This window comes from Mustela lutreola, chromosome 9, assembly GCF_030435805.1.
Source record: "Mustela lutreola isolate mMusLut2 chromosome 9, mMusLut2.pri, whole genome shotgun sequence".
Taxonomy (NCBI): domain Eukaryota; kingdom Metazoa; phylum Chordata; class Mammalia; order Carnivora; family Mustelidae; genus Mustela; species Mustela lutreola.
The window spans coordinates 23,786,628-23,799,427 of NC_081298.1; the positions used below are offsets into that span (position 1 = coordinate 23,786,628).

General features: G+C 40.4%; 1 protein-coding gene across 2 annotated transcripts in view; it reads left to right on the forward strand.

The window, feature by feature from the left end:
* Positions 1-716: 716 nt before the first annotated feature.
* PIGU (phosphatidylinositol glycan anchor biosynthesis class U) overlaps positions 717-12,800 on the forward strand; it is a 90,926-nt gene continuing 78,842 nt past the window's right edge. The window contains exon 1 of one of the 2 annotated variants that reach the window (XM_059133465.1): positions 717-884. In XM_059133465.1, the coding sequence (XP_058989448.1) occupies positions 755-884 (130 nt within the window). In that variant the 5' untranslated portion in view covers positions 717-754. The remainder of the gene's footprint in view (positions 885-12,800) is intronic. The other variant, XM_059133466.1, reaches the window with a different exon arrangement.

Genomic DNA, 12,800 nt, shown 5'->3' on the forward strand with positions numbered 1-12,800 from the left:
ATCTACTACTCCAAAATATATCTTCAGAACCCAATATAGTGCCTGGCATACAGGTGGTGTTCATTACACAAGTGTAGAATACGTAAGTGAATACATATTTAATATCCTTTAAAAACATAAAAGGAGGGGCGCCTGGGTGGCCCAGTATAATGTGTCTGCCTGCCTTCTGCTCAAGTCATGATTCCAGAGTCCTGGGATCCAGCCCCAAGTCCGGCTCTCTGCTCAGTGCGAGCCTGCTTCTTCCTCTCCCTGCCACTCCCCCTGCTTACTCTCTCTCTCTGTCAAATAAATAAATAAATTCTTAAAAAAAAAATCTTAAAAAACATAAAAGGGAAACATCCGAACATTAAAAGCATTTACACAACTGCTCGCTTCCGCAGCACATTTACTTAAAAAAAAAAAAAAAGGCATTTCCACAAGAGTAAAATTAACAACTCTTAAGAAAACTTGCTCCTTATTTTAGGAAGATAACGCCCTCACTGGTCTACTTCCCGTAGCACCCAGTGCTTTTACAGTACACCTGCGGTCTTACGAGACGTTGCCCAAGCCTACGCTGGGAGCTTGAGACGCCCCGCTCTACGTCGTCCCGCCCCATCTCGCCGCAAGGCTTCCTGGGAGCGGTAGTCCCCAGTCTGGGTGTTTCAGCGGCAGCCGCCAGGCGCGCTTAGCCGCGGAACTACAGAGGGTGGCGCACAGGTCGCAAGACTTTTCCGCCTGGCGTTTCCCTCCCGCCTGCGCGCCCGCCCCAGCTATCATGGCGGCTCCCTTGGCTCTGGTGCTGGTGGTGGCCGTGACCGTGCGGGCGGCCTTGTTCCGCTCCAGTCTGGCCGAGTTCATTTCCGAACGGGTCGAGGTGGTGTCCCCACTGAGCTCTTGGAAGAGAGGTGAGGCCACTGGCTAGAGTAGGTGGCCAGGCTCCGCCTGTGCTCTCCTGGCCTCAGTGAATGGGAGGCGGGGGCAGTGGCCTCAAGCTCAAGATTCTAAGGGAACTGACCCGCTCTGGCGACGTCGGAGAGGGCGAGAGGGCGGGGCCTGAGGGCGGGGCTGCCAGAGGGAGGGGTCTTGGGACTGTGGGGCAAGCTTTGGGTCTTAGGGGCAGGCACACCTGAGTTTTGGGGAGATAAGGGGGTGTGTCCCCCTCAGGTCCTGAGCAGAGGGGCGTGGTCTGAGGAAGGCTAGGTTTAAGAAAAGGGAATAGTCAATGGAGTGGGATTTGCGGAGGGGTTGGGATTTGATGAGGGGTCGCTTGTGGTGCTCCCGGGGGTATGGTATGGTGTGTGAAGGAGGCCTCCAAGTGAGGGGAACAGTCTTGCCTCAGAGAGTAGAGTGTGTGAGTGTGCTTAGACTCCTGTTCTCAGTTTGGAACTTGCAGTGCAGCATTTCTTACTGTTTCTTTCTTTTTTTTTTTTTTTAAATTTTTTATTTTTTATAAACATATATTTTTATCCCCAGGGGTACAGGTCTGTGAATCGCCAGGTTTACACACTTCACAGCACTCACCAAAGCACATACCCTCCCCAATGTCCATAACCCCATCCCCCTTCTCCCAACCCCCCTCCCCCCAGCAACCCTCAGTTTGTTTTGTGAGATTAAGAGTCACTTATGGTTTGTCTCCCTCCCAATCCCATCTTGTTTCATTGATTCTTCTCCTACCCACTTACTGTTTCTTAAGTTCTTCCTCAGGTGCAATTTTCTACCAGCGCCTCCAATGAGATAGAGTTTATGCTGAAGGATCCACAGACTAGTGGGGGAGACAGTTGTAATCGTTTTTGAAAAATGTTCTTTGTACATCCAGTTCCTTACCTGGAGTTTCAGCTGTGAAGAAAATGCCCCTCTCCTTTTCAAGTTTCCTGAGGATGTGGGCTCTGAGCTAACAGTTGAATGTAGAATTTGGAAAGGGAGATTACAGAAAGGAGAGTTCCAGGTAGCAGAAGGTAAACAGGATCGAGAAAATGTTGAAGAGTGTGAAATGTACAAAGTGGGGTAGTAATGGGGTATGGGTTAGGGACAGAATTTAAAGATTTTTTAAAAAAACTTTTTTACTGAAGTACAATATACGTACAATGCACATATAGTAAGTGTAGGGCTCAGTGAATTTTTACAAACTGTATACTCATGTAGTCAGCATCCAGATCGAGAAACAGAACATTACAGAAGTGACAGCACCCCAGAAATACTGTTTGTGTCCTTGAGCTTTGTAGTTTAAAAAAAATTTTTTTTTAAAAGATTATATATTTATTTATTTATTTGACAGACAGAGATCACAAGTAGACAGAGAAGCAGGCAGAGAGAGAGAGGAAGGGAAGCAGGCTCCCTGCTGAACAGAGAGCCGATGTGGGGCTTGATCCCAGGACTCTGAGATCATGACCTGAGCTGAAGGCAGAGGCTTAACCTATTGAGCCACCGAGCCTCCCCCAACCCCGCCAAATTCTTTTTTTTTAAAATTTTTAATTTTTAATAAACATATAATATATTTTTATCCCCAGGGGTACAGGTCTGTGAATCGCCAGGTTTACACACTTTACAGCACTCACCATAGCACATACCCTCCCCAATGTCCATAACTGCACCCCCCTCTCCCAAACCCCCTCCCCCAGCAACCCTCAGTTTGTTTTGTGAGATTAAGAGTCCCTTATGGTTTGTCTCCCTCCCAATCCCATCTTCTTTCATTCATTCATCTCCTACCCCTTTTATCCACCATGTAGCATCTCCACTTCCTCATATCAGGGAGATCATATGATAGTTGTCTTTCTCCAATTGACTTATTTCGCTAAGCATGATACCCTCTAGTTCCATCCACATCGTCGCAAATGGCAAGACTTCATTTCTTTTGATGGCTGCATAGTATTCCATTGTGTATATATACCACATCTTTTTTATCCATTCATCTGTTGATGGACATCTAGGTTCTTTCCATAGTTTGGCTATTGTAAACATTGCTGCTATAAACATTCAGGTGCACGTGCCCCTTCGGATCACTACGTTTGTATCTTTAGGGTAAATACCCAGTAGTGCAATTGCTGGGTCGTAGGGTAGTCCTATTTTCAACATTTTGAGGAACCTCCAAGCTGTTTTCCAGAGTGGTTGCACCAGCTTGCATTCCCACCAACAGTGTAGGAGGGTTCCCCTTTCTCCACATCCTCACCATCATCTGTCATTTCCTGATTTGTTAATTTTAGCCAATCTGACTGGTGTGAGGTGATATCTCATTGTGGTTTTGATTTGTATTTCCCTGATGCCGAGTGATGTGGAGCACTTTTTCATGTGTCTGTTGGCCATCTGGATGTCTTCTTTGCAGAAATGTCTGTTCATGTCTTCTGCCCATTTCTTGATTGGATTATTTGTTCTTTGGGTGTTGAGTTTGCTAAGTTCTTTAAAGATTTTGGACACTAGCCCTTTATCTGATATGTCATTTGCAAATATCTTCTCCCATTCTGTCAGTTGTCTTTTGGTTTTGTTAACTGTTTTCTTTGCTGTGCAGAAGCTTTTGATCTTGATGAAACCCGAATAGTTCATTTTTGTCCTTGCTTCCCTTGCCTTTGGCAATGTTCCTAGGAACAAGTTGCTGCGGCTGAAGTCGAAGAGGTTGCTGCCTGTGTTCCTCTCAAGGATTTTGATGGATTCCTTTTTTGCATTGAGGTCCTTTATCCATTTTGAGTCTATTTTCATGTGTGGTGTATGGAAATGGTCCAATTTCATTTTTCTGCATGTGGCTGTCCAATTTTCCCAACACCATTTATTGAAGAGGCTGGTTTTTTTTTTCCATTGGACATTCTTTCCTGCTTTGTTGAAGATTAGTTGACCATAGAGTTGAGGGTCTATTTCTGGGCTCTCTATTCTGTTCCATTGATCTGTTTGTCTGTTTTTTTGCCAGTACCATGCTGTCTTGATGATGACAGCTTTGTAATAGAGCTTGAAGTCCGGAATTGTGATGCCACCAACTTTGGCTTTCTTTTTCAATATTCCTTTGGCTATTCGAGGTCTTTTCTGATTCCATATAAATTTTAGGGTTTTTGTTCCATTTCTTTGAAAAAAAAATGGATGGTATTTTGATAGGAATTGCATTAAATATGTAGATTGCTTTAGGTAGCATAGATATTTTCACAATATATGTTCTTCCAATTCAGGAGCATGGAACATTTTTCCATTTCTTTGTGTCTTCCTTAATTTCTTTCATGAGTACTTTATAGTTTTTTGAGTATAGATTCTTAGCCTCTTTGGTTAAGTTTATTCCAGGTATCTTATAGTTTTGGGTGCAATTGTAAATGGGATTGACTCCTTAATTTTTCTTTCTTCTGTCTTGTTGTTGGTGTAGAGAAATGCAACTGATTTCTGTGCATTGATTTTATATCCTGACACTTTACTGAATTCCTGTACAAGTTCTAGCAGTTTTGGAGTGGAGTCTTTTGGGTTTTCCACATATAGTATCATATCATCTGCGAAGAGTGATAGTTTGACTTCTTCTTTGCCAATTTGGATGCCTTTAATTTCCTTTTGTTGTCTGATTGCTGAGGCTAGGACTTCTAGTACTGTGTTGAATAGTAGTGATAATGGGCTTCCCTGCCATGTTCCTGACCTTAGTGGAAAAGCTTTCAGTTTTTCTCCATTGAGAATGATGTTTGTGGTAGGTTTTTCATAGATGGCTTTGATAATATTGAGGTATGTGCCCTCTGTCCCTACACTTTGAAGAATTTTGATCAGGAAGGGATGCTACTTTGTCAAATGCTTTTTCAGCATCTACTGGGAGTATCATATGGTTCTTGTTCTTTCTTTTATTAATGTGTTGTATCACATTGATTGATTTGCAGATGTTGAACCAACCTTGCGGGCCTGGAATAAATCCCACTTGGTCGTGGTGAATAATCCTTTTAATATACTGTTGAATCCTATTGGCTAGTATTTTGGTGAGAATTTTCGCATCTGTGTTCATCAAGGATATTGGTCTGTAGTTCTCTTTTTTGATGGGATCCTTGTCTGGTTTTGGGATCAAGGTGATGTTGGCCTCATAAAATGAGTTTGGAAGTTTTCCTTCCACTTCTGTTTTTTGGAACAGTTTCAGGAGAATACGAATTAGTTCTTTAAACATTTGGTAGAATTCCCCTGGGAAGCTGTCTGGCCCTGGGCTTTTGTTTGTTTGGAGATTTTTGATGGCTGTTTCAATCTCCTTACTGGTTATGGGTCTGTTCAGGTTTTCTATTTCTTCCTGGTTCAGTTGTGGCAGTTTATATGTCCCTAGAAATGCACCCATTTCTTCCAGATTGTCAAATTTGTTTGCGTAGAGTTGCTCATAGTTGTTCTTATAATTGTTTGTATTTTTTTGGTGTTGGTTGTGATCTCTCCTCTTTTATTCATGATTTTATTTATTTGGGTCCTTTCTCTTTTCTTTTTGATAAGTCTGGCCAGGGGTTTATCAATCTTATTAATTCTTTCAAAGAACCAGCTCCTAGTTTGTTCTATTGTTTTTTTTTTTTTTGGTTTCTATTTCATTGATTTCTCTCTGATCTTTATTATTTCTCTTCTCCTGCTGGGTTTAGGGTTTCTTTCTTGTTCTTTTTCCAGCTCCTTTAGGTGTAGGGTTAGGTTGTGTACTTGAGACCTTTCTTGTTTCTTGAGAAAGGCTTGTACCGGTATATATTTTCCTCTCAGGACTGCCTTTGCTGTGTCCCACAGATTTTTTTTTTTTTTTTTTTTTTTTTAAATTTATTTGACAGACAAAGATCACAAGTAGGCAGAGAGGCAGGCAGAGAGAGAGGAAGGAAAGCAGGCTCCTCTGTGGAGCAGGGAGCCCGATGCGGGGCTCGATCCCAGGACCCTGGGATCATGACCTGAGCCGAAAGCAGAGGCCTTAACCCACTGAGCCACCCAGGCGCCCCTGTCCCACAGATTTTGAACCATTGTGTTTTCATGATCATCTGTTTTCATGAATTTTTTCAATTCTTCTTTAATTTCCTGGTTGACCCATTCTTTAAAAGGATGCTGTTTAGTCTCCATGTATTTGGGTTCTTCCCAAATTTCCTCTTGTGATTGAGTTCTAGCTTCAGAGAATTGTGGTCTGAAAATATGCAGGGAATGATCCCAATCTGATTTGATACCGGTTGAGACCTGATTTGTGACCCAGGATGTGATCTATTCCGGAGAATGTTCCATGTGCACCAGAGAAGAATGTGTATCTTGTTGCTTTGGTATGAAATGTTCTGAATATATCTGTGATGTCCATCTGGTCCAGTGTGTCATTTAAGGCCTTTATTTCCTTGTTGATCTTTTGCTTGGATGATCTGTCCATTTCAGTGAGGGGAGTGTTAAAGTCCCCTACTATTATTGTATTGTTGTTGATGTGTTTCTTTGATTTTGTTATTAATTGGTTTATATACCGCCAAATTCTTTTTAAAGATTTATTTATTTGACAGACAGAAAGCGCTTACAAGCAGGCACAGGGAAAGGGAGAAGCAGTCTCCCCTCTGAACAGGGAGCCGGGTGCAGGGCTCGATTCCAGGACCCCGGAATTATGACCTGAACTGAAGGCAGGCACTTAATGACTGAACCACCCAGGCACTCCTTTTAAATTTTTTTTTTTTAAGATTTTATTTATTTATTTGAGAGTGAGTGAGAGAGAGCATGGGCAGGGGAAGGAGCACAGAGAGAGGGAGAAGTAGACTCCCCTCTGAGCAGGGAGCCCAACCGCAGCCCACTGCAGGACTGCAGGATCATGACCTGAGCCGAAGACAGACACTTAATTGAGCCACCCAAGCACCCATATCCTTGAACTTTAAATACTGGAGTTTTATCCCATAGACATTTTTGAATGGGGGAATGGGATAATGATTGGTTGTTTTATGAATAATTCAAATTTAGGTTTCTTTCTTTTTTTTTTTTTAAAGATTTTATTTATTTATTTGACAGGCAGAGATTACAAGTAGGCTGAGAGGTAGGCAGAGAGAGAGGAGGAAACAGGTTCCCTGCTGAGCAGAGAGCCTGATGTGGGGCTCGATCCCAGGACCCTGGGATCATGACCCAAGCCGAAGGCAGAGGCTTTAACCCACTGAGCCACCCAGGCACTCCCAAATTTAGGTTTCTAAGAATACTATATGTTAAAGACTGTGGTAAGCCTCTTTTATCCTCCAGTTATTCTCTGTGTTAGATGGTGTTATTTCCCCCATTTTACAGATGAGGAAACTGAAATTTAGAGAAGTTAAGTAATATGCCCAGGTTTTCCAGTTGACAAATGGTAACAAAGGTAATAGTAATTCTTCTGTGTGATGGTGAGAGCTTAGATTTGATAATCCTTGAATATAATATGTGCATATAATAATTTGTTGAACAAACTAAATTGTTTGTGTTGAAGCCACTTGGTTCCTGCTTTCTTCTAGATACCAGAAGCCCCAGGGCAATATTAGGCCCTCCTTCCTCTGTTCTCTTAGCACCTTATACATACCTCTGTTGAGAGCATTTCTCACTTTTTATTATATTTATTTGTTTATATCTGGTTTCTCCACTGTACTGTGAGTTCCTTGAGGGCCAGAACTATTTTATTTATTCCTGAATCCTTTATGCCTGGCATAGAATAGTTGCATCATTACTGTTGAACAAATATTGAAGAAAAGAAAAGATAAACTCTGGTTGCATATAGGATGGACAGGGTGAAGGATCTAAAGATGAGGCGATGTAGTACAGTGATTAAGAGCACAGGGTCTGCAATCTTTTTTTTTTTTTTTTTTAAACTAGGCTCCATGCCCGGTGTGGCGTCCCAACACAGAGTTTGAACTCACCACCCTGAGATCAAAACCTGAGTTAAGATCAAGAGTTGGACACCTAACTACTGAGTCACCCCAGTGGCCCAGGTCTGGGATCTTTAAAAGGGTTTAAATCTTTTTTTCCTTTACCACTTATATTGGTGTGATCCCCAACATCAGTTTTCTCATCTGGAAAACAGGAAGTTGTAATATGTACCCCGTTAAAAGAGATAATCCATGTTGAAGCTCTTAGCACGATATTGAAAGCCAAAATAGCTAATTCTAGGAATTTGAATTTAAATAATAGAACCGTTGTGATATTGACTGAAATAGGTGAGTCAGAAAGGACAGCAGTAAGTGTTTGATGTGTGTATGATATTTAGTATGATATTCAAAGGTTTAGGTCTGGAGCTTGGGGTCAGTGTCAGAGCTAGAGAGAGATTTGGTAGACACCCATCTGAATCTGATTGGGTCAGGATAATTGTTTGTCCTGTTTTAAACAGGAATAGTGGGTAGAGGGATGGTACAACATCTGTAAGTATCACTTGTCTTCAGAGTATACTTTAAGATGGGATATTTTAAAAAGCAAGTGATTGAATTTAACCCTAACAGGCAGACATTTAAAAAATATTGATGTAGGAGCCCTTCTGGTTTCACATGACACTCATTCATTCATTTCACATGAGTTTTTTGAGTACCCAGTTGTTTGGGTGAAGGGCTGTGGATCCAAGTAGATTTTGGTTGGCAGACTGATTTTTATTTTCCTAAGAGAAATAGAGTGCGTGCATTAGTGGAGGGGGGAAGGGACAGAGGGAAAGGAGAGAGAATCTTAAGCAGGCTCTGCCCGTGGTGTAGAGTTGAGCTTGGGGCTTGATCTCATGACCCTGAGATCATGAACTGGCCCTAAATCAAAAGTGGGATGCTTAACTGACTGGGCCACCCAGGTGCCCCTCATGGACTGATTTTTTTTTTTCTTTTAAGATTTTATTTATTTATTTGACACAGAGAGAGAGAGACCACAAGTAGGCAGAGAGGCAGGCAGAGGGAAAGGGGGAAGCAGGCTCACTGCTGAGCAGAGAGTCTGACATGGGGCTCGATCCCATTACCCTGAGATTATGACCTGAGCTGAAGGCAGAGGCTTAACCCACTGAGCCACCCAGGCGCCCCGATCTAAGCATTCTAGATATGTTTAAGAACTATTTTAATCACCACAATAGCCCTAAGCTATAAATGGCCCTACAAGTGAATACCCTATTTTATAGAAGAGAAAATGGAAGCACAGAGAGATTAAGTCAAAGAGTGTTTAATGTGAATAACTTGAATAACTGGCAGTCTTTAGACATTGCTGTTCCCCCACAGTTTACTCTATATATACCATCTTGTATAGTAATCTGTTGGAAATACTTTGGAACTTTTGTTTTTTTTAATCATATTTTGGTCTTTCCTCAGCCTTGACCTAGTGATTAGGAATCAGTATAGGCTTAGCCTTGTGAGTTCAGGGTAGATCCCAAGCTATTAACTCTTGTTTAGAAACCTACCTCCAGTGTAGCCATGAGGGTCAGGGTCAGGGTCAGGAAGAACACTTCTGATAGCACTACTTTAAAAAAAAAAAAAAAATCAAACCTCTGTTGTTGAAGTGGAGAATTAGTAAACCACACACAATAGTGTGTTACAGAGTGAATTATTAGAAGGCAAACACTTTTGTACCCATCATTCAAATCAAGAATAAGAACTTTTCTACTTACTATAAAAGCCTTCTATATGCCCCATCCCAGTCACAGCCCACCCTTCATTAAGTAACTGTTATCTTGACTTTTATATTATAGTCATGACATCTTTACATTCTTTTCATTTTATTGCCCAAATGAGTGTCCCTAGTTACTACAGCTTAGTCTTGCCCCGAAACAAAAATTTTTATATATGTGTTTTAAGTCTCCCTTAACTATTAAGATCCCCATCCATGCCATCCTTTTCTTACCTGTTAAAGAACCCAGACTGTTTGACCTGTAGTTCCCTATAGTTTGTATTTGACTGATTGTATATTCATGGTATAGTTTATCATGTTCTTGCATCCTCTGTATTTCCTGCAAGTTGGCAGCTGGATCTAGAGACTGGATACTGCTATTTTTTTTTTTTTTTTAAGCCTGTTACTTGAAATAATTTTAGAATTACAAAACATTTGCAAAGATAGTACAGAAAGATCCATAAACCAGCTTCCTATAATGTTTACATCCTGCATAATCATGGTACAGTGTTTAAGACTAAGAGAATGACATTGTTCTAATACCACTGAACAAGCCGTAGTTGTTCAGAGTTTACCATTTTTCCTACTGTTCCTTTTTGTTCCAGCACCTGATTCAGGCTGCCATATTGTCTTTAGTGTTGTGTTTCCTCATTCTTCTCCCATCGGTGAGAGTTCCTCAGCTTTTCCTTATCTTTTATGACCTTGACACTTCTGAAACATACTGGTCAGGTATTTTGTGGAATGTCCTCCAACTTGGGCTTATCTAATGTTTTCTTTCAGATTGAGATCAACTTTTGGATCTCAAACCAAAGATTTTGGGAGAAGAATCCCATTGAAGTGATGTGATCCTCTCAATGTATTGAATTGGGGGTACATCATATTGCAAGGTCTTATTACTGGTGATGTCATCCTTAATCCCTTGGTTATTTATGATAGTATCTGCCTGATTTCTCCATTGTAAAGTTACCCTCCCTTTTTAATCTGTAAATATTTGGGGGCTGTATGTAGGGGCTCTGTAAATATCTTGTTTCTCCTTAAGTGTTTACCCACTACTTGATTTGCCTGCACCAGTCATCACTGTGGTGTTCTAATGGTGACTTTTCTATTTCCCTCATTCCTTCTTCATTTATGAGTTGAAATTCTTCTGCAAGAAGGAGTTGTCCCTTCTTCCATATTTATTCAGTCATTTAGTTTATATCTGTATGGATTCATAGGTATTTATTTTATTTTCTGGATTATGATCTATATTATCTTTATTTTAATGCTCAAATTGTTCCATCTTTGGCTATTGGGACACTTTCTGCAACCACAAGATGCTTTCTTTTGGCTTTGCTTTTATTTTCTGTTGTTTAGCCATGGAATGGAGTGGAGTGGAGTGGAATGGAATGGAATGGAATGGAATGGAAAGGAAAGGAATGGAATGGAAGAAGTGGAATAACCACTTCTCCAAGAATCCTTGGCTTCTTTTATGGGAGAATGTTACTTAGAAAGCAAGAGCTGGATGCTAGGTGTGTTCATTGCTATGGGAATGACACTGTATCTTCGACCTTCTGGACTAGAAATATAAGGATACCACTTCTTTTGAACAAGCTGAATGCATGTCCTTCTTGACATTATGGGAAGCTCAAAGACGTTTGTCTTATGCTAGATGATATGCTTTTATGATCACCCATAGGAAGAGTATATCAAGGTAACTAAGACTTTTTGCCTCATGGGATTTATCAGTTAAGAGTTGAGACACTTTATTGGGGTGCCTGGCTGGCTCAGTCAGTAGTAGAACATAAGAACTCTTGATCTTGGGGTTGTAAGTTCAAGCCCCTTGTTGGGTGTAGAGATTACTTAAAATAAAATCTTAAAAAGTTGAGACACTTCATAAAAAAAAAAAACCCTTTATATTTTAGACTGGTTGGCAATAATTAATTTTTGTGGTCAACTATTCTGAAATGTTAGTTGTTGGATAAGAATCCCATGAAGCAGAAATTTTATTCAATTTCTCTGCACTTTTCACAGGTGTTATTTTGCAGGTACTTTAAGAAGAATAGCTTAAAGCTATGGGTTCTTTGTGTTGTTGTTTATTGAGTATTTTGGTTTTTTTCCCCAAGCAGACATTTTATGAAACCTATTTTAAAATTTTCCCAATAAAATACTATCGGGACATTGTTATATATGTTAGAATTGGGGGGCCCTGGTTATTCTTTTATACATGAGTAGATTCACTTTTATATTCTAGAGGGTTTTATTACTCTATAACTCAGATGTTCCCAATGTACTGTGGACCATGCCAAAGTTTTCAATCATGTGCACCAAAATAAGGACATTATGAAAAGTTTATCATAAAGATCAATGTATTCAGGTGAAAATATTTTGAGTTTATTCTCTTCCTTTAATGTTTAATTTAATGTTATAGATGGTGGTAGTAAATGGCAAGGGGTTTCTTTAAAAATGTTTTTACATGAAGTTGACTCTTCCCTCGGATCAATTAAGTCATATGAGATCATATTTAATCATCAAGATAGCAGAGCTGCATTCCAAGTACTTGCCAGAGAACACATTAACAAATTTGCGGGTGTACAATATCCAGCAAAAGCATATCTGAGAGAAGTTACGTTTTAGACAATTGCCTGAAAAGTATACAGTCTGTTCTTCTAGCTACATACTGAAGAATCTGTTTTCTCTGGATTAAACCAGTGGAGAGTGATGTCCCTGGATAGCATCTTGCTGGTCCTCTGTTGAGTTGCTTTTACTGCTCTGTGGTGGGATGCCTTTGGGTTAAGTGGGGATTTACCCTGTGAAGTGGCCTGATGAATCATGTCCTTGGGTCTCCAGTAAAGCTGTTAGTGAAGGGTTTAATAGTTGTGTTACACAGCAACCTCTTTATGTGGCTCCTTGGGGGAAGTTTCTTTTTGGTCCTAATATAAGGACCAGTTATAGCTGTCTTGAGCAATGGAGTTTGTTTTATTTTACAGCCCATATGAACTGTGTAACTGATAAGTTTCCTTCTAGGGTGGGTCCATGAAGTTTAAAGCCATAATTAAGGCCCACTCACTATAAATGCATAGGTTTTTTGGAACAGGCTTTGTAACTTTGATTTTACCTATCATTGAATAGCTAATTCAATCACAGGTTTCAAAAATCAAAGGTGCAAAAGGCTATATGATTAAAGGGACCTTTCCACACCACTTTCTTAGAACCATCCAGTTGTGTTCCCTGGAAGGACCAGTTTCTTATTATATCGGTTTCTTATGCATAATTCTGAGATATTTTAGGCATATATAAGCTCATACATTTTGCAGGTTTTTGTGTGTCTATTTTATATATTTTTTATC